This window comes from Serinus canaria, chromosome 6 (genome assembly GCF_022539315.1).
Source record: "Serinus canaria isolate serCan28SL12 chromosome 6, serCan2020, whole genome shotgun sequence".
NCBI classification, from domain to species: domain Eukaryota; kingdom Metazoa; phylum Chordata; class Aves; order Passeriformes; family Fringillidae; genus Serinus; species Serinus canaria.
Genome location: NC_066320.1, coordinates 30963692 through 30990991, shown reverse-complemented (window position 1 = coordinate 30990991; position 27300 = coordinate 30963692). Strand labels below are relative to the sequence as shown.

The 27300-nt window shown below is 42.9% G+C and overlaps 2 protein-coding genes across 2 annotated transcripts; one reads left to right on the top strand and one right to left on the bottom strand.

The window, feature by feature from the left end:
• The first annotated feature begins 51 nt into the window (after positions 1–51).
• C6H10orf88 (chromosome 6 C10orf88 homolog) lies at positions 52–5121 on the top strand. Its single transcript, XM_050976397.1, has 6 exons — positions 52–297; positions 389–580; positions 1666–1738; positions 2304–2510; positions 3167–3636; positions 4573–5121. The coding sequence occupies exons 1-6, from the start codon at positions 143–145 to the stop codon at positions 4799–4801; spliced, it is 1326 nt and encodes a 441-aa protein (XP_050832354.1). The 5' UTR covers positions 52–142; the 3' UTR covers positions 4802–5121.
• Positions 5122–5261: 140 nt separating this feature from the next.
• Positions 5262–25441, bottom strand: LOC127059741 (CUB and zona pellucida-like domain-containing protein 1). The gene is made up of 13 exons (XM_050975973.1): positions 25378–25441; positions 24552–24644; positions 24033–24200; positions 23569–23598; positions 22178–22270; positions 13308–13443; positions 12240–12454; positions 11107–11257; positions 10118–10341; positions 9122–9294; positions 8075–8460; positions 7454–7722; positions 5262–6513 (listed from the first exon to the last, which is right to left on the bottom strand). Exons 1-13 carry the CDS (start codon positions 25439–25441, stop codon positions 6341–6343), a joined length of 2175 nt encoding a protein of 724 aa, XP_050831930.1. The 3' UTR covers positions 5262–6340.
• Positions 25442–27300: the final 1859 nt, after the last annotated feature.

Here is a 27300-nt window from a genome sequence, read left to right as displayed (position 1 = left end):
TCCCGCCGCTGCCCAGCGCGCACGCGCGGAGCCCCCGCGCCGCGCAGGCGCGTCCCGGCCGCGGCGGCCGCTGAGGGTCGGTCGGTGCCGCTGCCGCTGCCCCGCCCGGGTGTCCCGGCCGGGCCCTGCCCGCGGCTCCGCGATGTCGAGCGGCTGCGCGGCGGCGGAGGAAGAGGCGGAGGAGGGCGGCCGGGAGCCGCGCTGCGTGTCGGCGCGGTGCTCCTGGCCCTGCGCGCCGCCGGGCGGCCTGGCCCGGGCGCTGTGCCTGCGGCGGGGTGCGGGGGACGGCGAGCCCGGGTGAGGGCGGCGGGCGGCGAGAGGGGGCGCCGGGCTGGGCCGGGCGGGAGCGGGGCTGAGGGGACAACGCGTGTCGCTTCACCCCCCGCAGCGGCGAGGCCGTGGTGGCGGAGCGGCGGGAGGGCGACGAGGAGCCCTGCGAGCTGCGGCTGCAGTGCCGGCCCGGCGCCGAGATGGTGTCCGTGGGCATCGTGAGCCAGGCCCGGAACATGGAGGTGTACGTGGGCGAGGAGTACTGCGGCACCGGCCGGGGACAGAGCCGCGGCACCCGCCCGGCCGCGGGGTGAGTGGTGGGTCCCGCACACCACTGTGTGTGTGTGTGTGTGTGTGTGTGTGTGTGTGTGTGTGTGTGTGTGTCTGTCTGTCTGTCTGTCTGTCTGTCTGTCTGTCTGTCTGTCTGTCTGTCTGTCTGTCTGTGAGGTGCTGCTGCTGTTCGAGACCTGATGTCTGTAACAAGGCTGAGAGAACTGAGGTGGTTCAGCCTGGAGAAGAGAAGGCGCCTGGAAAGATCCTAGAGCCATTTCCACTGCCTAGAAAGGATGCGAGAGAGCCGAAGAGGGACTTGGGACGAGGGCTTGGAGAGATAGGATGGGGGGAATGGCTTCACACTGCCAGAGGGAGGGTTAGGTGGGATATTAGGAAGAAATTCCTCCCTGTGAGGGTGGGCAGGCCCTGGCACAGGATGCCCAGAGAAGCTGTGGCTGCCCCTGGATCCCTGGCAGTGTTCAAGGCCAGGTTTGACAGGGCTTGGAGCAGCCTGGGATGATGTAACGTGTCCCTGCCCATGGCAGGGTTAGCACTGAGTGACTTTAAAGGTTCCTTCCAACCCAGCCCATTCTTGGGTTCTGTGAAAGTCTCTGTGATAAGTAGTTATCTCACACTTCAAAGAACAAGAGAGAAGATTTTATAAAGGTTTTGTTTTCCTCTTCAATACTTCCTTCCATGCTTTGCCTGGGGAAATAAAGCAATGTTTCTGTTTTGTTTTTAAGTCATTACATGGCACATCTGCTGCTTAATTAGCTAACTAGAAACCAGTCGACTCAGAGCCTCAGGGAGGATGCGTGAATAATGTACTGAACCTCAAAAGCTTCTCTAGTGCGCAGTGCAAGCACACATACAAGTAATTTTTACATAAATATTTCATAAGATTAATTACAAGCTGTATATAAGCATTAAAGCTGCTATTAGAAGGTAAAAACTGCTAAAAACTAGGAACTAAAAGTGCTGTTGGAAACCATAAATCTGCATTAGAACATGTGTTCCTGTCATTATTGTTTCTTATCTAAATGTTTACCAATATAGTGTATTTCTACGAAAGAAAAATTCCTTGTAAATTGATGTCACAGCTTATTTATTTTGTATTTCTAGTGAAACTGAAGAGGTTACTTTATACCACAAGTACCTTAAGTTTGAATGCCCTGCAGCCTCCTGTAAAATTAAGGTAGGGGGTTGAACAGCATTGTTTTATTTTTCTTCTATCTTTTTAATCACTTAATCGACTAAATTGCATTGCTCTTAGTAAAATTATTGGTTTTATACACTTCATCTCTTCACATAATCACTTAAAATTTGTTGGCTGGTACTTTGTCTTGATGGCAGAGTGCTCCTTTTAAGTTGGTATCTCAGTTTTCTTATTGTGAAGACTTTATACAGATAATTTAGTCTTAGAGAAAAAAAAAAACATAAACCAGAAAAACTGCAGATCTGTGATTAGAGCTGTCAGCTCTGGGGTTAAATAAGTTTGTGAAAATTGTGTGGCCACTACTCTTAAATTTAGCTTAGAAAATCTTTATTTATATTTGGGGAACTCAGGCACCTCTGTTCCAGTCAGAATTTTATGGGGAGTAATAGTAAGGAGAAATTGGCTTAATTTCCATGGAAAAGAGTTCATCATAATTTTTCCCAAGACTCAAAGAACAGTGCATTGTCCCCTATGTACAAAGAAAAACATGAAATGTTTTTTTCCCTAATCAAAGTTTTTTTTTTTTTTTTCCTTCTTGCAATAGCTGCTCTCCTTTGGTGAGAAACACAGAGTACTCATCAGTAAAATAATTCTAGAGGTGAAAGCAGTGTCTGCAAAACTAGCAACTGATTTTCCTTCACTAGGCTCAAGCATAGATCTAGACAGAGTGCAAACTATAATGGAATCCATGGGATCTAAGTTGTCTCCAGGTGCTCAGCAGCTCATGGACATGGTCCGGTGTCAGCAGAAAGTAAGTCACTTTTCCACAAGCACAAACTGGCACTATATTAGTTAGGAATGCTCTAAAAAGATTTTGGGTTTTTTTTAATCTGTACTTACTGCCATTTTGGGTTTTTTTAATCTCTGCTTTCTGCCATTTTCATCCTGATTTAACTGTTGTCACTCAAATGAGTGTGATGAGTAAAGATTGTGTTCACTGCCATCCTGCTCTCCTTTTGCCTGTTTCCATTGTCACTGCTGACCATCCCAAGCCTGGTGGGCATTTTCCCTGGAGTGTTTGGGATGTAGATAGATGGGCTGGTTTGTCTCTTACATGGTCATTATAATAACCATGTCACCTTCAACTAAAAGGAATGTGCTCTCACAGAACATTTACTTCAGCTCCCAGTCCTGCCAAGTGGGCTGTATCAACAGAATCCTGAATCCATCTGATGTTAAGTCAGTTTTGGGGACACAGCATGGTAAAAATGAAGTCAGTAAAGCTCTTTTCTTACTTAGACACTGACAAGATAATTAACACTTCATACTTACAGGGAGTGTAGTTCAAAACTACTTTAAAAATCTTTACTAGTAGAATGCTGGCTTATAAAGTATCTATTGTTACTGCTGTATAATTTCCAGTTTATTGAAATCTCAAATACTCAAATGGGTTTTTCTCCTCATCAGAACAGTTTCCCTCTTGGAGACAAGCTCAGCTGGATCTTGGGGAGAACTTCTGACTTTGGAGGTGACCGTGCAATAGATGGAATGCACAGTGCAGCTGTGCAGTCATCATTGATTCCACCAGCCAGTGAACCTTTGCCTGTTAAAAATCATTTAACAAGTGAAGCAGTGTATAAAGATCTAAAAATAACTCGTGATCTGAACTCAGAGCTACCTGAAAGAGGGAATACTTTGGATTCTGAAAGACTTCCTACCCAGCAAAATGCAGTTGACCTCAGGAATGATTTGAAAGTCGTGGGATCTCTGCAAGTGCAGCAGCAAGCAGGTGAAAGTCCAAACTTGGCCAACCCACAGGTGCTTCTTCCTTTTCTTCAAAACTTGTGCGCTCAGGTGAATCACCTTCGGCTCAAGGATGGAGAGAGGCACCTTGGGAAGAGTGCAGTGGCCAAAGAGGAAGGTGTTCAGAGTGCTGGGTGAGTTAACTTTGGTGAATCTCTCAAAGTAGTTTTGACTGTTTACTGACAAGTTGAAACAAAATGTGTAATGTAATTTTCCTCTCATTAACAGCAATAGTAAATCTTAGAATACATGGTTTTGAAGGTTGTGTGGTGATGAGCATTAAATTTTTCAATTTCACAACTTTATTGAATGCAGTTTTTCAGAAGAAATCACATCATTTGTTGTTACTAAACTGTTTTGTATTCCGACTCCATTTAATCTAATTTTAAAAACATGTTTCTTCATAGGCATTTAGCTTGTCTTTCTCATCTACTATATTTTCAGTTTGATTACTTTTACCCCTAAATTCTCACATCTTCCCTTTTTCACACAGTGGACCACAATCTTTCTGCTGTACTTGGTGTGAATCATCCCACTGACTTTCCTGTTCCTCCTCACTTGTTGGCATTTACAGTTACCCAGTTTGGTACCACAGGATCAATAGTGGAACTCCTGAGATGTAGGAATCAGGATTTAATCGAGACTGAATATCTCAGCTCCAGTATTTGTAAAGAATGCAGAGGCAAACCCAGAGAGTTGCGCAGTTCGGATAACTCTTGAAGCACTTCTGCTGACAAGAGCAGTCTTCAGTGCTGACAGAATACAAACTCTGTGTATATTGTCGACTTGTGTGGATTTTGTTTTATGTAATTAAGCTCTCTAATGCATATTTGAGCCTTTGAAAAAACAAGGTTGAAAGAAGATGACTATATACAGTAGCAAAAATTTGAGATTTAAAAGTGTGGCAGGCAGGGTATTTTGCTTGTGCTAGAAATCTAATGCCTTCCAAAGTTCATTGCCTAGTAAATGAAATTTTACATTTAACAGATGTTCAGGTGCCCAGATCTCTATACTGCCCCTTGTCATTAAGAAATAGGTTATACTTATTCTTATCTTTGCTCTTCTTACAGAGTGGAACAACAGCCTATTTGCTCTTATTTGGAAAAGATCATTTCAAAAAACCTGGATCTGATGGAGAAGAAGCTAATGGACTATATTGACTGCCAAATCCAAGCTCTTCAGACACACATAGACAATAAAATGTTTCTCTTGATGGACTTGGTTCAGAACTCAAAACCAAACAAAATTTCCCAAGCACACTATGATTCTAACGAGGGGTTTTCTAATGGAGAAAGATAGATTCACAGGTAGGATTTCAGTGTGAATACCTGGAGTAATTACACTTTACAAAGCTTAGTATTTATGCAGTTCAAACTATGAAGAACCTCAGTTGTTAACTTGCACTTTGTTACTGTAATTCTATCCACTGTTGTACACACTTGTTAGTTTTATGAAAGATCTTAAGAATGTGTTTTTTCCTAAATATGAGTTTTGTATGCCCTTTGTGGTTTATTTATTTAAAGAGCATTGCTAGAAGCTGTATGAACAGTCCCCCAGTTCCAGTTTGAACAATGGAGTACTCTAAATAAACAGACTTACTGCTTATCTTTTTACCTACATGTAATCAGCTCACTTTTTGGGGTTGTATTAATTTTGATGTGAAGTGTGCTGTCAGTAGAACAGAATGCAGTTTGTTCTTTTGCTTTATTTGCCCTTCTGTTGAAGACATTTCTTGTTCCATCTCTAAAAGGAAGCTCGGATTGTCATTGCCTAATTTGGGCCATTTATGGAGCTGGGAGAATGTGAACCCAGCCTGGGTTCTTTGGAAGCCTTGTTGGCTGTACAGGCACCTAAATTTGGAGTCCAGGCTCCTTAAGAGACACCTAAACCAAGACTCTGGTACTTCTTTCCCTCCTAGGCTAGCTGAGTGTGCAGGAACAAGTGAAATGAATGCAGACTCAGCAGGCTTTATCCAGGTTTCATTATCCTAAGAAGTGCAAGTACTTCACCCATGGTTCCTCTCAAGTGGATGTTGCTCCCAGACAGGATGTGCTGGGGTAGCTCCAGAGGAGTTTTCCTTACTGCATCACAGTTCTTTTAACCCATTGGGATCAGTTTTGCTGTCATTTGGGGAGGTAGGAATGTGACTCCAAATCCCTCTTCCGTGGCAGGTTGAGTTTTAAACTTTATTCTGTTTGTTGCTCTTGGATTCTGGGTGCACCATTTCAATTGGAGGGTGTAGGGACTTCATGCTAACCCCCTCAGTTGGGTGCACAAACATTTTTGGCAAAAGCTGTTGAAGGGGAAGAAAGTGTTGACTCAAATTCAGCATAAGCATGTGCAAGCCAGTATCTTTATTTACTCTGCCTGATGTTTCCTTCTCCAGGAAAAGTGATGTATTTTGAAGACTGTCAGATCCTGGTGGTAGTAAACACACAGAAGCAGATTTGGAAGAGAGGATAATCTGCTTTGTAAAGACATCTTGCAGTTGGCCCTGATCTTAACTCCTGCCAGGTGCAGTTTCAAAGTGATTCAAAAAGAAAAAAAAAATTTTTTAAGACAAAAATTATCTTAATTATCTTGTACTTCATACCTATAAAGGCATAAAGTCTGTCCTGAGATACTCACACTTTTTCAACTCAGTGACTTGAGACAGTATTAAATTGAGATGGTTTTGGGTTTGGATTTTTTATTTGGTAACAAAAGAAGTTGAAATGAATTTCTGAGTGTTGAGTTCCAACGCTGGTAATTTAATGATTTTTTTATTTTTTCCCTCTTCCCTCTCTGGGTGACAAACATGAATAGCAGTTGACACTAAATAGAAGTCTCCAGAAGTAGTTAAAATGAGCTCTGGCCATTTTGATAGCTGTATCCTACCTGATGCTTGTGATGCTTCAGTATCACAGCTACCACAATGAGAATGTTTGAAACTAAAACCACAAATGCCAGAGTGTAGAAGTTGTATTGTTGCAGGTTTGGTGTTTTTTCAGCTTCCACTTCAGTGAGGGATTCTGTGTAGAGAGAAAAATAAAGTGTTTAAAGTTTAGAATACTGTATGATTTAACTGGGAATTAAATGAGCATTTTTTCAGATATTTTCATTTGACATGACCCACACAGAGTGCAAATCCTGAATAGTAGTACTGAAGAGTTGTAAAAATTGCTAATAAAACAATCCTGCAGATCATCACGACGTTCAATTCTTTGGTATTGCTGCAGCCAAGTTTCTGCCAAGCAGTGATGTCACCATGAGAGAGATTTGAGACATTTGCTGAAGCAAAATTGGGCAAAAAAAACCAATTTGTGGTTTCAGTGGTTTCCTATCTGCTTCTCAGTAAAACTCATTCTGCTTTATAACATTTGCACTTGAATATTTGCCCTTGAGTTACAGATGTGTTCACTTCCACACATATGGATGCAAAATCTTTCACTATTGAAATACATGGAGACATATCTAGAATGTTGCTAGAGTTCAGAAAGGTTAATAGTTAAAAAAGAAAATATTCTAATTACTATTAAGGGCAAGATTAATTCTAAATATTTCCTAGCTCTGATACCTGAAAGCAAGTGGCCCAATGTGCTTTTCTCAGGTGAAGCTTTGGGCTCCAGAAAAGATCACTGAGCACAGTGGAGTAGCAATACAAGCTTTTAAAAATAGCTTTTCTGTATTTTGTAGTTTCTCTTTGCTCTCAGTACCTGACCGTTGCAGATCAGACTGCAAATGGCACACAGCTTAGTTGTCTTACAAACACCTCTGCAGCTCTGATTTAAAGGCATGGTGCTTTTGGTTTCTGCTCTCAAGACTCCTTTTCCCTCCTGTTCAGTGCATGCAGTGGGGGGATTTAACCTGGCCTAGAGTCAGTCAGCTGCGTTTATTATCTGGAGTACCAACAACAAAATGAGTGAAGTGCACACATACATATATTTATTTTTTTTATTTTTCCCCTCTCACCTGAGTGCTCAGCAGCCCTGAGATCTCTTTTCAGGCGGATGGGACCCACCACAGTGTTGGTTTTCCATGTGTAGGGAGAGATGGCTCTTTTCTGCCTGGAGATGCAGCCTCTGGCACAGCGAGAGTTGGTGGTGGTGCTGTCACAGATCACAATGTCACACTGCAGATAAACTGATGGGAAGCTCCTCAGGAACCTGAAAGCCCTAAATTTGAATCTTCCATGGTTTTCAAATGCTGGGTAGGTTACCACAGTGTCATCTTTATTGCAGCTGCAAAAGGATGTACAGATCTGTTACAACAGTCCACTTGGAGTGATCATTCCGGCTGTGTCCTGTGAGTTGTAACTACAGCATTTAACCAGGACATTGTTCTACATGTGGGCATACAGTGATGTCCTTTTTTGCCTTTGGTCAGCATTTGGTGCATGTTTTTCCTAGCTCTAGCTCAGTGGAACATCTTTAAATTTATCTGCAACTCACTACCAATCACAGTCCTACTAAAGAAGGTAGGTGGAAGAGACAAAAATAAAAAAAAAAATTTAAAAAAAAATAGAAGAAGTGCAGTTGACATTTAGATCCCATTTCCTCACACATTAGGAGACTGTAATGAAATCAGCCTTACCCACTCCTGATTAGGTCATATGTCAATGATCCAAAACCAGGCTGTGGAGATGCAGTGCAGGTATCAATGAACACCTGGAGATTTGGGTCAGTGGAATGAAGAGTCGCCTCAGCAAAGAGAGTTTGGTTCAAGTCTACGTAGTATGGGGAGTATTGTATGGGCTTGGAGAACTGGTCTGACTCGTAGAAGGCCATGCTGACGTTGTACCTGCCCCCAGCACTCAGCTTTTGGATGGCATTGTTTGTTGTGATGTAGATGAGCTCCAGGGTTTCATTGTTGCTCATCCTGCACTGAGCAATGATCTCGGTGTTCTTCTGGCGGGTGATGGTGCTGCCAGCTGGAGCCAGGGAGATGGTGTTGGTGTAAGTGATGCTGTGCCCTTCATCCTGGGAAAGGAACCGTGCCAGGGGCTCAGCTGGGGTTGCACCAGCAGAGCAGGTGAAAGGAATTGTAGCTAAACTTACACACCTGCCCAGCTGTGCTTATCAGAGGCTTGGAACTGTGAAACAGGCTGCAGTCAAAAAATCTTATCAACCCTCTTTTTCCTAAACACTGACCCAATCCAGGCAGCAGCAAGGTTAAGGAATAGTTAAGGAATTGTAGCTAAACTTACACACCTTCCCAGCTGTGCTTATCGGAGTCTTGGAAATGTGAAACAGGCTGCAGCCAAAAAATCTTACCCTTGTTTTTTCTAAACACTGATCCAATCCAGGCAGCAGCAAGGTTAAAGAATAGTGCATGGGGTGTGGGAAGTACCAAAGCTATGCTCCAGTCACCCTTATCAAAACAGTGCTATGAACTAGCTCTCGGGAATCTTTTGGGGGTTAATTTGTGTGGATTCTCCCATGTTTCTTTTGAAAGGTTCATTGATCATCAGATTCTTAAAGAGGAAAAGATGTTCTTTGTACTTCAAGACAGGAAACATGGAATGGGATGAGCTCAGTGAAAATAAAATCAATGTACTCACATGCTGTTTATACACTGCTTTTATCAGCTCTTATCTTTCCTAAGCTCTCATTAGCTTATTCATATTTTTATCCCCTTTACCTTTTTAATTGTTCCACAGCTGGCCAATGGGAAGGAGAAGATCACTGAATCTGTCACAACTGGTCTGCAAGATGGATCATTCAGCTGCAGGTGAGCTTCCCTAAAGCCGAGGGAGGCCAGGTAAGACTTGCTCAGAACAATTGTCATGCTGTCTGAGGAGCATGTAAGGGTTGCTGCCGTTGAAAAAAATCAAACAAAACCAATAACACATTAGGACAAACTGCAGTGGTCATTTCTCACTTTGTCTAAATCCTTGAACCTGTCACATGATTCTGGATTTGTCAGTGAAAAAGTTCATGCCCACTTGAGATCATGCAGAAGTTGCACCAAAATTTCATGCTCAGAATTAGAGCAAAACCCCTTAAAACTCATGCTGAAATTTTAATTTAAAACCCAGTAACACAGAAGGATCTTTGCATTTTTAAAAGGGAAAATGAATCAAAGTGCTGGTGCAGAATGGTGGGTAAAGAAATTGATTTATCTCAGGCACTGAGGCTTTAGGAACTCCTTTGCACCTCAGTTAATGGGAAGATAGGCATGCAAGGTTATAGGACCAATAAGGAAAATAAGGCCTAGCTCAGGGGGAAAGGAAATTACAGCACACCTGAACTCTGACTGACCAGTGCAGACCAGGAAAATTCTTGAGTGCCTTACGCAACAAAACCATTTAACTAACCAGACAATAGTTTATCTTTGCATCTTAGAATGGTAACAATGCCTGTTTTGTACAAAAGAAAGAAAACCTCAGATTTTAAGTGATGCCAGCCAGGAAAAAAGCACCCAAAAGTGAAAGAACTGTTTTTCTTTTGGGTCAGGGAGTAACCTATGCTCTATAGGTGAGATAATGTGGGATTTTTGTGTATAAAAGGGGTTAAAAGACTACCAATAAAAAGGCTTAACTCCTCAGTATCAGCCATCAGTTCTTTTGGATGTTTGTAAGAGAAGAATCACATCTAAAAAGAATCAGCATGCTCTCCATGTAGCAGGGGCACTCACTGTTGGGCTCCATGGGGCCTGGCAGGGGAGCAGTGGAATACTGAGCTGAAAATCCTCTATAGGAGTTGGTGTCATCTGTGGACAGCACAACTGTCATCATGTTTGAAGAAGACTCAAATGTGGGCTGGGCACGCCCACACACTTTCCCCAACAATCCAGAGCCAGTGCTGGGGCCGTCATAGACTGCTGTGAAGTCAAGCTGGCAGTTTCTGTCCAATTCCAGGCTGCAGACAGAGGAAAAATCATTACAGGGAGATCTGAGCAAAGCTTTGGTTATCCTGGAGAGAGGGTCCAGTGCAGATAAAGTGTCTGAGAGTTCCACTCTACTGAGGTAATAGAATGGAGAGCAGAACAACACAAATAGACATTGTTAAAACCAAAGAAAACATATAAAAATTATTATGTTTCTCAAAATAATTTTTAAAGCGTAGAGTTGGCTTTTGAAACCCCTTGTGTGTACCACAGAGGAAGATTCTTGCAATTTTTTCACCAGTGGAGGGTGGATTCTCCCAGAATTAGAGATGGAGGCTGGCCAGAAATGCTCAGAGCATATTCCACCTTGTGCAGTGTTTATCATCTCAAAGGGCAGTGGTCAAGGTAAAGATTTCCTGTGGAATCCTGTACATTCCATACTGAATTCTTGCAGGGCATCCTGCAGTCTGAACATCTCAAGAAATGAACCTGCACCTCGTGGTTGGTCACCTGAGATGTTTTCTGCATTTCCACGACTGGCACTGCAGCTACTTTAGGGTAATGTACAGGGATGTGAAACAATCATTTTATCATAACAGTTTATCATAACCCTTTATTTTAAAAGTGCACAGAGGTTCTAAAAGTTAAAAAGCACTTCTTCCTGTGTTTAACAAAGTAATGCCTTTAAACAGAATATATAAAGAGAAACAAAGCATTTATAAATAAATATAAATAGGGATATATATAAAAATATATCTATATATCTCTAAATGAATATAAATAGGGAATTTACTCACAAAAAATCTTGGAACTCTAAGTTTATCTTTGAGTTTTTTGGTGCTTGTATGTGCCAGACACAGTATCTGAAGTGAGGGTAAGGTGCTGGGTAGTTGGGGCTGGTGAATGTCCCGTTGGGGCCAGTTAATTCTCCCCCACAATTTTCAGTTCCTGAAAAGAAGAGGAGATATATTGGTAACAGAATAAGTCATATAATGAGTCATAAAAAACCCCCAAACCTTATGTAACAATCAGGATTGATTCTTTAGGACTCCAGTCCTTTGGAAATGATTAAAGGTACTAGAAGTGGAAATTCTGTAGGGAATTTGAGGTGGAATTTGAGGTGGTCACTATTGCTGTGAGGCTCAGTGTGATGACACCTGAGCTGGCTGTGGATGAGTTAACTTTGGTACTGGGAGCAGCTTAGTGAGAGCCACATTTATTTACATTTTGGATAAATTCTGTGCCCTCTTGAAAAACTGCTAACGAAGATGCTACACCAGCCATACATGATCTGTATGGAAGTGCAAAATCTGCAAATATGAGAGAGATTTTACTTGACAAAGGCAAAAAAAAAAATCAAATCAGTGGAACCTCAGACAAATGTAGACTAGAAATAGGGCAGAATCTTTCAGCAGCAAAATTAAAGACTGGAGCAGCATGAACTGGGATTTGGTAACTACTCTGTAAAATTAAATTTTTAAGAGCTTAATACCATGCCACCAGGTCAGCAGAAGCAAAGGGGCTGGTCACAAGCTAAGATTGATTTTGTTCAAGCTATTCTTGTCTTTCAAAAGTAAAAGAGTAAGGAGCTTTTTGAATTCAAATCCTTACTGCCTTCTGTGATCTGTACTTGGCAGGAGTTCTGACTAGATGGTCAAATTCTCCTGGGTAAATGCTGTAATATTTGCAAGCTGAGTACATTTCATAGAAGTCTGGAAGTAAAAGTAAAGCCCCATAATGTCACCTTTGCCATCGCTTTTCTAAGTTAAATTTAACTTTTTAGGATCTCTGCAAACACATTGCTTGTGCCTCTTTCCCTGATTTTTGCCCCACTCCATTTTCTGAGGCCTGAAGACCTGAGTGAGACTGATTAAATTTTTTTTTAAATTATGTTTTGTTGCTGCAGTTCAGGTATTATTTAATGGCTTACTGGATCCTGGTGAGAAGAAGTAGTAGTAGACAAAGAAGTTTCGTGTGAAAGGCACGGAGTTGGTTGTTATGAGAAAAGTTAAACTGTCTGAGGATGATTCAAGCACTGGGACTGCATCTGTGTCATCACACACTTGTCCAAGGAGAGGTGAAGCAGTGGAGGGACCATCAAACACTTTGATGCTCTCTGTTTCACAGCTTGAAGAAGGAGCAAATCTATTGGAGAAAGCACAGTGAGAACCACCTGAGCTCCTTGGCAGACACACAGGTAAATGTGCACAGGGGCTGGGGCAGTCCCACAGGTACAGCCTGGGTGGAGAATGGCTTGGGAACAGCCCTGAGGAGATGGATTTGGGGCTGTTGGTGAATGAGAAACTCAACATGACCCAAAAGTGTGCATGTGCAACCCCGAAAATGAAGGGCAGATTGAGAAAGGTGATTCTTCCCCTCTGCTCCCATGGGACCTCATCTGGAATGCTGCATCCAGCCCTGGGAGCCCAACACAAGAAGGATGTGCTGGAGTGAGTCCAGAGGAGGCCATGGAGATGCTCCCAGGGCTGGAGCTCCTCTGCTCTGGGACAGGCTGGGAGAGCTGGGGGGGCTCAGCTGGAGAAGAGAAGAATCCAGGGAGAGCTCAGAGCCCCTTGCAGGACCTAAAGGGGCTCCAGGAGAGGGACTGGGGACAAGGGATGGAGGGACAGGACACAGGGAATGGCTCCTACTGCCAGGGGGCAGAGTTAGATGGGATTTGGGGAAGGAATTCTTCTCTGTGAGGGTGGGCAGGCCCTGGCATAGGGTGCCCAGAGCAGCTGTGGCTGCTCCTGATCCCTGGCAGTGCCCAAGGCCAGGCTGGACAGGGCTGGGAGCAGCCTGGGACAGTGGAAGGTGTCCCTGCCATGGCAGGGGTGGCACTGAATGGGATTTAACTCACATCCAACCCAAACTATTCTGGGATTCACTGGAGGGCACAACACAGATTCAATAGAGAGAAATATTTAGGGGCAATACATTTCTGTGCTATATTCTAGTGAAATGAAACAGTACAAAAGCATCTGTAGGAAATACTTACTTAAAATGGGAGAAAACAAGCCTAATTGTTTGATTTGCATTCCTTTGGATTTGCCAGGTGCAGTTTGCATTTGCATTTAGTTCAATCCTTAATGCTTTGTTGGGCTCATGAAGTGAAGCTCCACAGCGAGGCACCCCTGTTGAACAGCAACCACAGAAACAGCTTGCAAGGATATCTCTCAAGTTCTCTCTTGCAGTAAATATTTAATCCTCCATTATGTAAAGACTGTTCATCACCAAACAGATATGAAAAATGTGCTAATTTGAAACAATAATGTTTTATTTTACTTCTTCTTATGAAATCTGATGAATCAGATAGTAAAAGAAGCCATGGTTTATCCTGGTTTTCCTAGAGAGAAAAGGATCAAGCCAATAGCACAACTGGAAATGCCAAGTGCTGCAGGACACCTCAGCAACCATTTTCAGCAAGGTTTTTACCACAAGCAATTCAGGCCTTGGGACTTTTAAGTACCCTTATGAAAAAGCCCCACAACTCAACTATGTCTGACATCACTGACACTAATTAATAGGTTAGGAAGTAGTTGAAGTAATGGCCATTGGATAGGAAACTTTGGAGAAAGCTTATAATCCACTCTGAGCATAAGATCTCCTTTCTACTTTAATATTAAGTATAAAAATAATGGTCTAAAGCAGTCAGAAGAATTTTCTGTAGAGTGCATGCAGGCCCAGAAAATTAGAGCAGGGCTTTCTGATGGACTCCAGAGGGAATAGGAAGGTTGAGGAGAGACTTTTACCCTCACAAATGAAACTGTACAAATGAAACTCCTCTCTGTAAGAGCATTACAGGTCAGTCCTACCCTCCTGCACTTCTGGGGTCAGACAGCAGTGGAACAGCTCTGCTGCAATATTTCATTATCCTGCAACATCCACCCTCCTTTAATCAGCCACATTGCTGATCTGAGCACAGAATGGGGATCCACACTGAGCAGCAAACAGCTCTTTATAGCTTCTGATTGAGCAAAGGAAAAACGAACAAATCTCTTTCAAAAAGCAAACGTTTCCCAATTAATGTCCTGATTTCTGTTATTTCAATATAGTGTTAATTTAAAAAGCAAATTTACATTGCAGAGTAAAACTGCTTCAAAACCAAGATCTTAAAATAAAATAACTGCCATAGGGTGGACTGTATAGAATATTTTTTATTATTTACCATTTTTAGTCATGTTTAGGTGTCACTATCATGTCAACAGCACATTAGATTACCTTTTAGAGGTGTTCAACATTTTGCCCTTCAGTTGCCTATATAAGACCTGTTGTGCAGAAATCAATAAAATATCACAGATAAACACATTTCCATACCTGTGAATTCTACTGAGTTGCTTTCAGAGAGAGCCAGAGCAGTGAAGAGAGGCAGGAGGAGGAACTGCCTGAGCAGCTGCATTTTGAGGGCAGCTGGGGAGGGGAGGCTCTGCCTTTCCTGACTTTTATACCTCCTGCTATTTCACAACCATCCTGTGGTACAAAGAGGGAGGGTTTAATTTGTCAGTCGCTGTTTCTTTTTAAAAGATATAAATGAGAAAATAACAGGTGGGCCCATTTTTTAAACAGGCACTGTCTGGAGTAAGTTTAAAGTCCTTTTGTCAGCTCTCAAAGCACATTTCCCAGTGGATTTCATTGAGAGGCTGTTTGGGGGTGTTGGGTGAGCAGGAATGTTGTGGAAGGGATTGACAGACCCCCTTGGGAGACACATTTGCAGTTTTTTTGTACATTTCAGTTTTCTCAGCCCTGCTCAGCAGAAGTTTGGTTTGTCCTACTTTATTTTGACTTCTCTCTCTTTAGGTTACACTGGGCAGATCATTCCCTGTCCTTGCTGAGGATTGCAAAGTGCAACTGCTGTAAAAGAGTTGTCCTGATTATATTGCTGAAACACCCAGGGATGAGCAAGGCCAGATTGTCACAGATTAAAAGGAGAAGATTGCACTGCAGCCACTTTGCAGACAGAACTTTCTTGGCCCCACACTAGGAGCTACAGGAGGACAAAAGGAATCAGCCTTTCCTTCCTGAGGTAAGGAAACAAGCACAGCCCTGAAAGCCTGAATTCCTTTCAGCACAGCTTTAGCAAAGTACCTGTTCCAAGATATTCACCCTATTTTAAGGTGAATAAGGACCAAAGCTCTGAAAAAATTACAGAGTATTGCAGAGTATTTCTCAGTGCAGCAGAGAGTTGCCAGTCCTTAAAGCTCCTGAGGCTGTGCCAGTGGCCCAGGTGTGCTGTTACCTGGCCTTGGGTCAGGCTGGTACCTGGGGGTGGGAGCAGCCAGGGCTCCCTCAGGAGCTGCTGAGGGCAGCACAAACCCCACAGCTGTGCAAACAGGGCTTCTTCCAACTTGACTAGAAAATAAAGTCAAGACCTTCTTGAAACACAGGTGCTTTTCTTCCATTGTAATTTTTTTTTTTTTTTTTTTTACAAAACCATTTTCTTTTATAAGCAAACTGGTATATAATGCATTTGTAATGATACTGTATTTCTAATCTCAGACCTATGCCTTCTTTAAAACAACTCTGATTTTTAACTCGCTTTAAGGGTTTTGAATGCAACTGTCTCTTCATTCTGAAACGTACTTACATTGCCTTTGAGTGTGGAGGCACTAAATACATGTTTAAAGATGTTGCACAGCATTTGAATTCCCTTTGGCTTCTGGAAATGCTCAATTTGCATTTACTCTGTGTAGCCTTTTATTTCTCAAACCCACCCGTGTACTTGCAAGGAATTTTCAGATGTTAACATCCCTTTTGTGCCTGGATGTGACTCTGCAGTGAATGTGTGAGCTGGCACGTGGATCCCTGCCAATCAATGCTGTGTCCTTCAGAACCCAATGCCCTTTAAATCAATTCCTGTGAGATGCAGAGCACAGGGTTAGGACTGTGCTGGAGTTTTGTGTGAACTGAGCACAATTGGAACTAAAGGAACATTGAGAAGGAAACCAAGTCTTGAGAAAAAACAGGCAGTTGATCCAATTATTTTTTGTCACTGAGTATTTACTGAAGTTCAGGCTTTTACAGGTCCGAAAAATCTGAAATTGAGCAACCCAAGTGTAACTAAGATTAAACATCTTTAGATTTACACCCACTAGTATCTTTTTAGAAATAAGCAGCAGATCTTGGAACACAATCAACAGGTCTAGAGGTGCTCAACAGAATCAGAAGCATCTAATCAGAAGCATCATTACTGGGGGGCAATGACAATAACAACACCGTCAGCGCTTCTCCTGGCTCTTCTCCTGTTCCCTGGGAAGGGTCTGGGAGGACGGGGCCTGTTCCCTGGGAAGGGTCTGGGAGGACGGGGCCTGTTCCCTGGCATGGGTCTGGGAGGAGGAGGAGGAGGGGGGACAATGCACCCTGATACTCTGCACCGTAGGCAAACTCTGGAGGTTACAGGAGCTCTGTAACGGAGCTGGATGAGCCTCTGGCTTGATGAAGGCTGATTCCCACAGGTTGGGTCATACACACACCTGAAAAAGGAAAAAAATAAACAACCCCACATATAAATTATCATGTAAAGATTGTGGCATGCTCACTAAGCCCGTTTGTTTCCTCAGTTGCAAGAAACTTTCTCCCAAAAATGTCCAGCTGTGATGTTAACCACAACTCACAGCACTGAAGCCCTGCTCATTCCATGCCACAGCATTGGATGTCTGTTGGTGCAATGTGCATCACAACACATGCAAATGTCACACATGTAAAGCACCTCGTGGAATTTTGTCAATGCATATTAAATCACATTATAAACTGTACAGTGATGAGGTAGGGGAATTTTACTGCACATTTTGCTGTGGTTCATGCTTAATTAAACAAACTAAAGGACAGCCCTGGAAAGAAGGATTTTGAATTTTTGGAAGCTTAGAGCTGTCCATGAAGGGCAGCCAAGACAACACCAGCATCCCAGCCCCTCTGACATGTGTTTGAAACCCTGCCAGCATCATCTGGGGCCATAAATCAGTGACTCCAGCAACATCTGGATCAACAGACATGCACCAAGAATGTCTGTCTGTTTCCAAGAAATAATGGTGTTTTGCAAAATTTTAGTGTGATTGGTAATTGGAAGTATGGGTATGACTGAGTAGTCAAATCAAGTTGTACCTGAGCACTTGAAGTGTGTAACAAAATGATGTGAAATCATGTTTGGGGTATCCCAGCTTGGCTGGGGCATCTCACATGAATAAATAATATTTATTCATGCATGAATAAATACTTACCCTTCCAATGTTATTTCTGGCATCCCAGGTCTCCTTGGCTGGCACACACGATTTAGGTATTGCAGCAACAGCTGCCTCACATAGTCAGGCAGGGGAATGAGCTCTGCTGCAGGGGAAGGAATTGAATGTTGATTACCCAGAAGTAAACACAGAGCAGAATGCAGCAGGTATTTTACTGCATATTTTTATTACTGCATATGTATTTTAAATACTTTGAAAATTTAAATGTGGGCCTGGAATGGCAGCTGAGTGGGGAGGAAATGAATTTCTCTCTCTTTGATGGTGTCCCATTAAAAGCTCATTTCTCCCTCCTACAACTAACAACTAACCCCAAGATAACTCCTTGGTCTTGTTCTCTCCTGGAAGAGGGGGAATTTGCCAGGATCATGTGATGTCTGCCTGAGAGCCCTCCAGAGCACAGGGCACTGGGTGGGCAGAGCTGGCAGGCTATGGGAGGACATTTCAAATGGTTTTTGACCATAAATAGTGCAGACCTGGGCCAGCTGATCCCTTTGGCACTCACCACTGAGGATGGCTCTGCTGCCAGCCCTGTATAAACAGTGTGTGATCCCTGGCTGAGCTGAGGCATTCCCAATCTCTCTGCCTGCATCCAGCCTCTCCCACTTCCCCTGCACTCAGATCCCCTCTGCCAATGAACTTCCCAGCTCACATCAACTTCCCAGCTCTGCCAGCCCTTCCCAGCTCACATCTCTTACCCAGGGTATCCTGCCCTTGGGGAGAGAAGGCATTAAAAGAAGAAATAATCAAATACCTTACCTGAGCCTGTAGTTGCTGCGTCTGTCTGTGGATTGGCTTTTAATGAAAACAGAAAAGGTGAAAAAGTGAAAAAGTGAGCTGATGAAGGAGAAGATGTGCTTTATGCCATCAGTTAATAAACATCGTAATGAGCAGAACACATTAGGGCTAGGAAATATTATTAGCAACAGTTCTGGGGAATAGAATTGTCAGGGACAAAGGTTTCATACTAAGGAAAGTGTGGGGGCTAGAGTTCTACAAGTGACATATTGCTGGCATAAATGGGAACAAGATTTAATTCTGTTTATCCCTCTGTGTGAGGCAATAACCCCATGCTCAAATGACTGCTTTGCACCTGAAGTTCAGTTTCTTGTGTGTTTACCAAAGCAGCCAAGTGCCTTTTATCAAAGTGTAGCTGCTATGGCCAGACTCTAAAATAAACCCTGGCTCTGCTCTGTGAGCAGATGAGGCAGAACATTATCAACTAGTGGGCAGAATTTGCAATTCAATTTTTTCAAAAGACAAAGCCCACTGTGGAAAACTAAAATTCAAAGCAAATACCACTGAATATGTCAAAAGGATTTCCACTGCCTCAGCTCCCAGTGGGGATGCAATTTGGAAGTGCAGGGGGGCTGGCTTTGTAGGAGTGAGGTGATCTAGAGGAAATCTGAATTTATGTTGGTGTGGTGTGTCTGCCCCAGTGAATTCCAGTTCCTTAGAACTTGTACCAGAGCAGGTATTCCTCCCATATCAACGCCAACAATTCAGGTCCCTCTATTTGTATGGAAGCCAAAAAAATTATTCCTAAATTTCAATATTGATTTGATGAGATGATGCATGGAGAAAGGGAGCCTTGCCAGCACATTGTCAGATCCCAGCTTTGGTAGGGAATTAAGGGTATAAACCAGGGTAAATCTGCTTCATTTACCAGTGGCATTGTCAGTTGTTTCAGGAGTTGGAGGGACTGATGCAGCGGGTGTGCTTGTCACTGTGAGAAGAGAAAAGAGAAAGTCAAACATTTTCTATGTTTTAATGCATGGATAACTCACATGGAATATAGTGCAGTGTTCCCCACAGCTGCAGAAAGGACCAGAAATAAATACCTGGGTTTTCAGCTGTGGTGAGCTCAGTTGTGACTGTCAAAGAGAAAACAAAAGCACACTTCAGTGTCTGTTCCATTACTGTGTGGGCAAAGCCAGGGCTGGCAAGGGGGAGTGGAGCAGGATTTTGCTCAAGCTGATGCTTGATCCTGAAATTCTGACCAATATACTGAGGTCATACACACCTGCTGCTTCAGTTGTTGTGTCTTCTACAGGGGCTGATCAGAGACATGAGAGGAAACAAAACTGCAGGTTAAAAACTGCTTTCCCAGAGCTGGGCAGGTGAGAGATACCCAAACCTCAGGAGACTCATGGTCTCACTTTGGGGCTGGACAATGTTCCAGAGTGGGAGGAAAACCCATCCCTGTGCTGCCTCTGGCCATGGCTCAGCTCTGGGAGCCTGGGGCTGTTTGCTAAACACCAGTTTGGGGCTGGGATAAAGTTCCTGACATGCAGTGTCTGCCCAGTGCCATGTGCTGGCAAGGGCTGGGCTGCCTTAGTGGGCACTGAAGCTGCGCACTCCCATGGCAAATACATCCCAGAGTGTGCAGGGATTGGGATGCAGCTCTGGGAAGTGCAGTAAGGATGATTTTCTGGGAATGGGATGACCAAGAGCAAATCTGAATTTGTATTGATGTAATCTGCCCCATCCCAGTTCTTTCATCAGGGCCAGAGTTTCTTTGTTTCCCCTTTCCCTTTTACTCCTTTATTATTATCTGGAAGCCAAAGGGAAGGCAAGTGGGATTACCTCCAATTCTAATTGATGAAATTAGATTATTATGGAGGCAGGGAGGCAGTCAGTACATGATCAGAGGATGGCATACAGCTAAACATGTAAACCAGAGCAATCCTGCATTACTTACCGGTGGCACTGTCTGCTGGTGCACCAGTGGATGTTGCTGCTGTGAGAAAGAAAAGATGAATTTAAATATTGTCTGCATGTTACATGTATTTTTCCCCTGACACCCACAGCATGTAGGCCATAGTTAACTCCTTATTACTTACCAGGGGTAATGTCTGCTGGTGCAGTACTAGGAGAGACGGTTGCTGTGAGAAAGAAAAGGTGAAATGAAATATTAAGTGTATATTTTTGCTCTGAAACTTGTAGCATGTAATCCAGAGTAACACTGTATTACTTACTGGTGGTAATGTCTACTGCTGCAGTACTAGGAGGGACTGCTGCTGTGAAAAAGAAAAGGTGAAATTAAATATTATGTGCATTTTAAATGTATCTTTTTCCCCTAAAAACTGACAGCATGTACACCACAATAATGCTATTTTACTTACGTGTGGTTACATCTGCAGGTTCAGCAGAAGAAGAGGCTGCTGCTGTGAGAAAGAAAAAAAAGGAAAAAGTGAGGAAAAAAAATATACATTTAAAATGCACATAAAATTTAATTTCAAGATTGATAGTATGTATGCCACAGTAACGCTGTTTTACTTACTTGTGATTTCATCTGCAGGTTCAGCAGTAGGAGAGACTGTTGCTGTGAGAAAGAAAATATTAAATTAAATATTATGTGCATTTTAAATGTGTATTTTTTTACTCAAGACTGATGGTATGTATGCCACAGTAAAGCTGTTTTACTTACACGATATTTCATCTGCAGGTTCAGCAGTAGGACAGATTATTGCTGTGAAATAATTTTTTATATGCATTTTAAATTTTTTTTCCCCTAAGGACTGATAGCATGTACACCACAGTAATGCTATTTTACTTACGTGTGGTTACATCTTCAGGTTCAGCAGAAGAAGAGGCTGCTGCTGTGAGAAAGAAAAAAAAAGCAAAGGTGAGGAAAAAAATATACATTTAAAATGCACATAAAATTTAATTTCAAGATTGATAGTATGTATGCCACAGTAACGCTGTTTTACTTACTTGTGATTTCATCTGCAGGTTCAGCAGTAGGAGAGACTGTTGCTGTGAGAAAGAAAATATTAAATTAAATATTGTGTGCATTTTAAATGTGTATTTTTTCCACCAAGACCCACAGCATATAAGCCAGAGTAATGCTGTATTACTTAATACAGAACGAAGAGGTGAAATTAAATATTGTCTGTATTTTAACTGTATACTTTTCCTCTGAGGTGTACAGCATTCCTGTTTATAGAAAATCAGGGCTTAGATAGAGCAGTGATAGAGCCTAATTTTTCTGGGATACCTTGTAATTTAAGGAAAATGGCTTGGGTTTGTTTATTCCCATCCTTTAAATACTGCCTGGTTCAGCCTCTCTCCCCAACTTTGTTTCTTCACCGAGACAATGAGCTGGCAGTTGACTGATCTTGAGGTTCATTGATTTACTTTAATCCTATCAATGTAATCCATTTTGCCCAAACTCAAGCCCTGCTATTAGATTTTATGGCATTGTGTCTGTATCTTACTTTCAGCTGGTGTGGAGAGGATTTCTGCAGCCGAGGTTGTCTCCTCTGCTACCAGTTCAGCAGGTAACACGTTTGGTTCTGAAGCATTTGCAGAGGCTGTGAGCAAAAGGAAGAAACGTGGAAACAAGAGGGATAGAGCACTCAGGTGAGGCTGGAATCAGCTCCTGATGCATTGAAATGCCTTCAGATTCCAGTGGGTTCAAAATGTTCCCCATCCTCACAGCATGACTGCCCACAGCACTCACAGCCCCCACCTGCCCGCTGGCAGCAGCTCAGTGGCAGGGTGGCCAAATTCATAGGCAGACATGAGCTGCACTGAGAGATGCTGATTTGGCAGCATATTTTGGCTTCTCCACTGAAGTCCTGACCCAGCCACGTTTTTCTGACCTGCTGCATGTTGTGCAGATGCCCTTTACCTGTCTGCGGTGTAATCGGGATTTCTGATGTCCTGCTCTCCTCTGCAGTGGTGGTGGAAGGGTGGGAGGCTGAAAGGGTGAGAAACTCAATGGCTACAAGCAGCAATTAAAAGCTTAAGAGTGATTTCAAGAGCTTGTGACTTGATTTAGGTCTCAGATTTAATAATAAAAATGATCTCGTGGGTGGTGTCCCTGCCCAAGGGAGAGGATAGGACCCAGGTGATTTTTAGGGTCCCTCCCAACCCAAACCAATCCATGATCATCAGTCTGCTGAATAACTGGAGAGGCTCATCCCCCAGCTGAGGGAAATGGGTGCAAATGCCAGTCTGTGCTCCTTAATATTTCCAGAATTTTATGGATTTTATATACACAGAATTACAATGATCTGGACAGTTTTTCTTTGGGAATTGGTAAGTGTGTTCTTTACAGCTACAACTCAGAGGTATTAATCAGTAAGTGTAGGTATCCCTGCCTGACAGGCTGATATTTTTCACGTGAAGATGTTGTTGGGGGGATTGTTCCATCAGAAAAAAGGAACTAAGGACAACTATATTGTCTGCTCTGAATATTTACAGATTTCCATGGTTTAGCTGAAAACCCCAATTTAACAGAGTGTTTGCTTTAAAAAAACTCATGTGAAATGGCTGTTCTTACCTTCATCAGCTGTGGTTGGGATTTCAGGAGCTGATGTGGTCGTTTCCTCTGTGACAGTAGTGGGTGCAGAAGTCACATCTGGAGCCACTTGAGGAAATACAAAGCAGAGAGAGATTGGCAGCAATTAGCAGTGAACACGTGAATGAAAGTCTTGATGAAGGTAAATAAATTTGGGCTTTGTGGGACAATGAGTCATTGCCCAACCTTTTATTTTTGATTACAAAAATTTACCTTCATTCATTTAATATTTTGATTTCTGTGTTGCATATAATAAAACATATACTCATGATTCTGTGATTCTATATGGTAGAGAACACCTGCTCTTCTGTGACTGTGGATTATGAAGGGCATAATTAACACCTAGAGATCCCAAGAAACAGTAATAGAGTCTGTACTTTTAGGATTCCAGTCTTATGATTGTTTCAGCAAAAAAATTAATGGAATCAGAAACTTAGACCTGGCGTGTAAAGACTTGCCTCGTGTTTTCATTAATTATTAGTAGGTAAGTGGCAAACACAGTTTGTACTAGCAATGCAAAGAAATAATGAAAATATAAAGAAATAATGTTACAGTGGGTGAATAAATAGTAATTTGGAGCAATAACTTGTAATTCAGAGCATGTGCCTTTGTAGAAAACTGCCTGCCAAGGAGCTGTAATCACATTATTTTTTGAGTTAAAAATTAGGCTCTGAGCACTGGGGAGACTTTACAGAGCTAATTTTGGGACTCAGCCTTACCTGTCGGTGCAACAGTGGAGGGGATTGCATCTGTGAACAGCAAAAAAAAGCAAGGATTTACTTTATTGGGCAGTTTTTTATATTATAGACTTATGACAAGAATTATTTTTTTTCCACTCACACATGCCCGGTTCACAACTGGCTGGCCTCTATTTTCTCCTTACTCTTTGCCTTTGTTACCTTGGGGGTTGGCTGTAATCAGATGTTGTAAAGTGGTCCTGAACTGCCTGCTTTTCACTGTTTTCATACCCAGGCCTTGCTGTCCCATCTTGTTATTTTGTGCTCCTTTTGCTCCTCAGTCACTCAGACTTAAACAGAAGAAGGACCCCACCTTCACTTTTCAGCCCTGGCCTGATTTCCAAGCTCTACCCTGATGTTTCTTGCATTTATGGTGAACAGCATAGTCCAAGGAGGTTTTTTCTTATTTTATACTATTTTATTTTCATTATTATTTTTATCTTTACCTGAGCAGATGACACCAACATCCTCATTGAGTCCACAGTTGTGCTTGCCCCAGCCGGCATGCCGGCAGTCCCAAAGGTGGGATTCACTTCCTCTACACTGCACATCATCCAACTGGATAACTTTTCCACTGAGGCCAAAGTAAGACAGCTTGGCCACAGTGAAGTTGTCTGCACACAACGTTGGCACTTCTCATACTGAAATAATCATCACAGACTGTGCCCCATTTTCCATCATGAAAAACTTCAACCCTCCCGGCACATCGGTGCCCTCCAGATTCCAGTCTCAGCTGTGGTTGTGGTGGAACTAAGGCAAAAGTGGACAGGTAAATCTCAATTTGTTTATTTATAGCTCAACTTCTGGTGTCTAAATTTGAATCCCTGTGGTTCTGCTGCCTGCAGGGCCTGATCTACCCTGGTGGTATGGCTGGCTGTGCTGCTGAGGCACAGCTCACCCAGAGCTGGCTCAGGGAGCTCTGCACATCTGCCAAGTACATTCACACTCTGGAGCACATCTCTTACCTTTTTTGTCCAATTTTTCTTTAATCCAATCGGCAAATTTCTCCCATACTGACTTTAGGTCTTTTTCTGGATGCTTCCACCAGGCTCCACTTGCTGTGGCAGAGAACAAAACGTATTAGTCCTGAAGTAACACATCATACTCTTGTTTTGTAAATAATTCAATACAGCCAGCCCTTTATCTCTCTGTGAAGTCATCTCTTTTTGTAAGGGATAGGCCAGACTTTTTTCATGGTGCCTGTGGTGATAAATAAAGCTCAAATTATCCCATGCAAACTAGCAAGGTTATCAGTTTGAAGGAACATGTCATGCAGAGCATATTTCCACCTGGGTCTGGCAGACTGCTCTGTGTTTCTTTCCCCCTCTTTCTCTACATTTTAAAATGTACAGTATAGAATAATTTTAATTAAAATGAGAATATTGTATGAAGAACATTTAGAAAACAACTTCCACGAGCTATTTCCCATGTGAAAAAGAAACAAAGGAATATTCTTCAGCCTTCTTCAGTCTGTAACCTCCATGGATTATTTTTTGAAATACAATATATTAATATAATATTACATATATTATGTATATTGTATTCTGCATTTTGAAATGCATACATGTTGAAATGCATACATTTTTAAATGCAACCTATGGATTTGAACTGAACCTTTGAGGTAGAAGACAAGCTGTCAATTCTATGGTACAAAACTCATCAGCAATATTCGAGGAGAATCTTTGCCACCACTTCCCAGCAAGCCAGCCTGTATTAGTAAATAATTCTCTAACATTTCAGGAATAATTCAGTAACATTTCTGTAAAATCAAAAAGGTTTTCAAGGCAGTACCTGGTTCAGCCAGGAGAGTGGTGCTCAGCAGAAGCAGCCAGGTGAGACGCACACGAAGGTCCATGGTTGTTGGGGGTGGTCTGGTCTAGCCCAGCACAGCTGCACAATTTATACCCAATGGATTCTGTGCAACCTAATCCCTCTCCCTGAGCTTCCAGATGGATGCCAAGGAAGTGATTTAGTGAGGATTTTCCTTTCACTGGGTACATCCATACACCCGGATGAGGAGATCCATCTCTGGCCATGAGATCCTCCCAAACACTCCCCAGGCACCTTTGGCATGTGGTGGTGTGGCTGTTCCAGGAAGCAGTGATTTACTTTTGGAGATTAGGCTGTTTGGTAAGGATTCTCATGCCACCCATTAAGACATTTTCCAATTTACAACCATATTGACCAGATTAATTGGTGTGAGGATTGTGCCAAAAGATTAGCGTCCTGAAAGTCAGGCAAGCCTCAAACAAATTCTCTTTGTTTGCCAAAATTACTCAAGTAAGATGCAGTTTTTCTTATTTTCCTGACTTCTCTTTAACCTGGGAGAAGATCCCTCCAGCATGTTTCAGATCTGAAGCTCTCTGTGTCTGACTTGCAGCCCCCAGAGCAATAAAAGATCTTCCAGTCTTCTCCCTGGCATGGGGTGATGGTGGCAACACCACCATGGCCTCTGATATCCTAAAGGATGCCTCCAGCTCTGCCTCATTTTGTTCTGCCAGGGAGAAGGGACTCAGCTACAGAGAGAAAAAAAACCCAAGATGAATTTTCTTAGCTGAATTAAAAATGAACATAAATTCTTTCTTTTCATGAACGCTTCTCTTATTTTCATGGCACAGTACAGCTCTGTTTGGAGCCCTGATATAGGGATGGAAGGTGACATGGAAGGAACACGGCTGAATGCAAAAGTCTTTAGTTATTAAGAAGCACCAAGATTTGCTTTTTCAGCATTCCTCAGTCTCCTTTAGGAAACCAGTAAGGTCCCAGGGAGGTCATGCAGAGGGTAAATCCTGCCTGCCAAGCACCAGCAATGATGACACTAAAGCTGACCTTTGTGGTCTTGGAAGGACAAAGCTGTTCCCCAGAACATCTTAAAGAATTCTATCAAAATCTGCTCCCAGAAAACAAACAGGGTGTGTGGTGAAATCACTTTGGGCTGGAGGGTCAGCGTTAATCTTTCTTCCCAGAGCGAGGTTCTGCTGCTCTGGCAGATCTCCCCCTCTCTGGAAATAACTTTATTTAGAGTTATCATTTCTCTAAGTATCTGGGCCTAAAGGGGCTAAAAGCAGAAGGAAAATGCGGAGCTGTTCAGGTGGCTGCTGCCACTGGAGGGCAGCGGGGCCCCGTCCTTGGGAAGAGAGCGCGGGGCTGGAAAAGATGCTCCAACACCACAGAGCTGCTGTGGCACCCATAAAAACCCTCCACCTGAGCAAATCCCTTTAAAAGTACACGTTTTTGTAAGGAATTTCACTAAAGTGGTTTTGAAGGAATGAACTAGGGCTGACTGCCTTTCTCCAGTGCGTGTATTTATTTGTATTTCTCATTCCCTGGGGAAAAAGAAAAATCACGGCTGTGTGTGAACTCACAACTTTTCCCCATGCTCTAGCAATGTATAAGTAATTTCTTTCAACATCATACTGCACTCCTGGAAAGTTTTCTTATGGGGTAGATCCTGTTTTTTGCTGCACCCACTGCATTCCCCACAATCTGGGGTGGGCCGTGTCCAGTGTCTTGCCACAGTGGAAGTGTTCCCAGTGCCAAACTCAGTTCTGTACCAGCCCCTTCCCCAGCTCTGCTCCCTTCCCTGGACACACTCCAGCCCCTCAATGTCTTTGTCATCCTGAGGGACCCAGAGCTGACCCCAAGGACTGAGGTGCCTCAGCAGTGCTGGCACAGGGGATGGCCACTGCCCTGCTCCTGCTGGCCACACTGTGC

Bases quoted from the DNA above. Each gene is read 5' to 3' on its own strand.
- C6H10orf88 (XM_050976397.1), top strand. From the start codon at position 143: ATGTCGAGCGGCTGCGCGGCGGCGGAGGAAGAGGCGGAGGAGGGCGGC. The intron at 581-1,665 runs GTGAGTGGTGGG...TTGTATTTCTAG, and splicing joins GGCACCCGCCCGGCCGCGGG to TGAAACTGAAGAGGTTACTT. The intron at 1,739-2,303 runs GTAGGGGGTTGA...TTCTTGCAATAG, and splicing joins CAGCCTCCTGTAAAATTAAG to CTGCTCTCCTTTGGTGAGAA.
- LOC127059741 (XM_050975973.1), bottom strand. From the start codon at position 25,441: ATGGACCTTCGTGTGCGTCTCACCTGGCTGCTTCTGCTGAGCACCACT. The intron at 11,258-12,239 runs GTAAGCCATTAA...TCTTCTTTTCAG, and splicing joins CTTCTTCTCACCAGGATCCA to GAACTGAAAATTGTGGGGGA. The intron at 6,514-7,453 runs GTGAGAGGGGAA...CTCTCTACACAG, and splicing joins CAGGGCTGCTGAGCACTCAG to AATCCCTCACTGAAGTGGAA.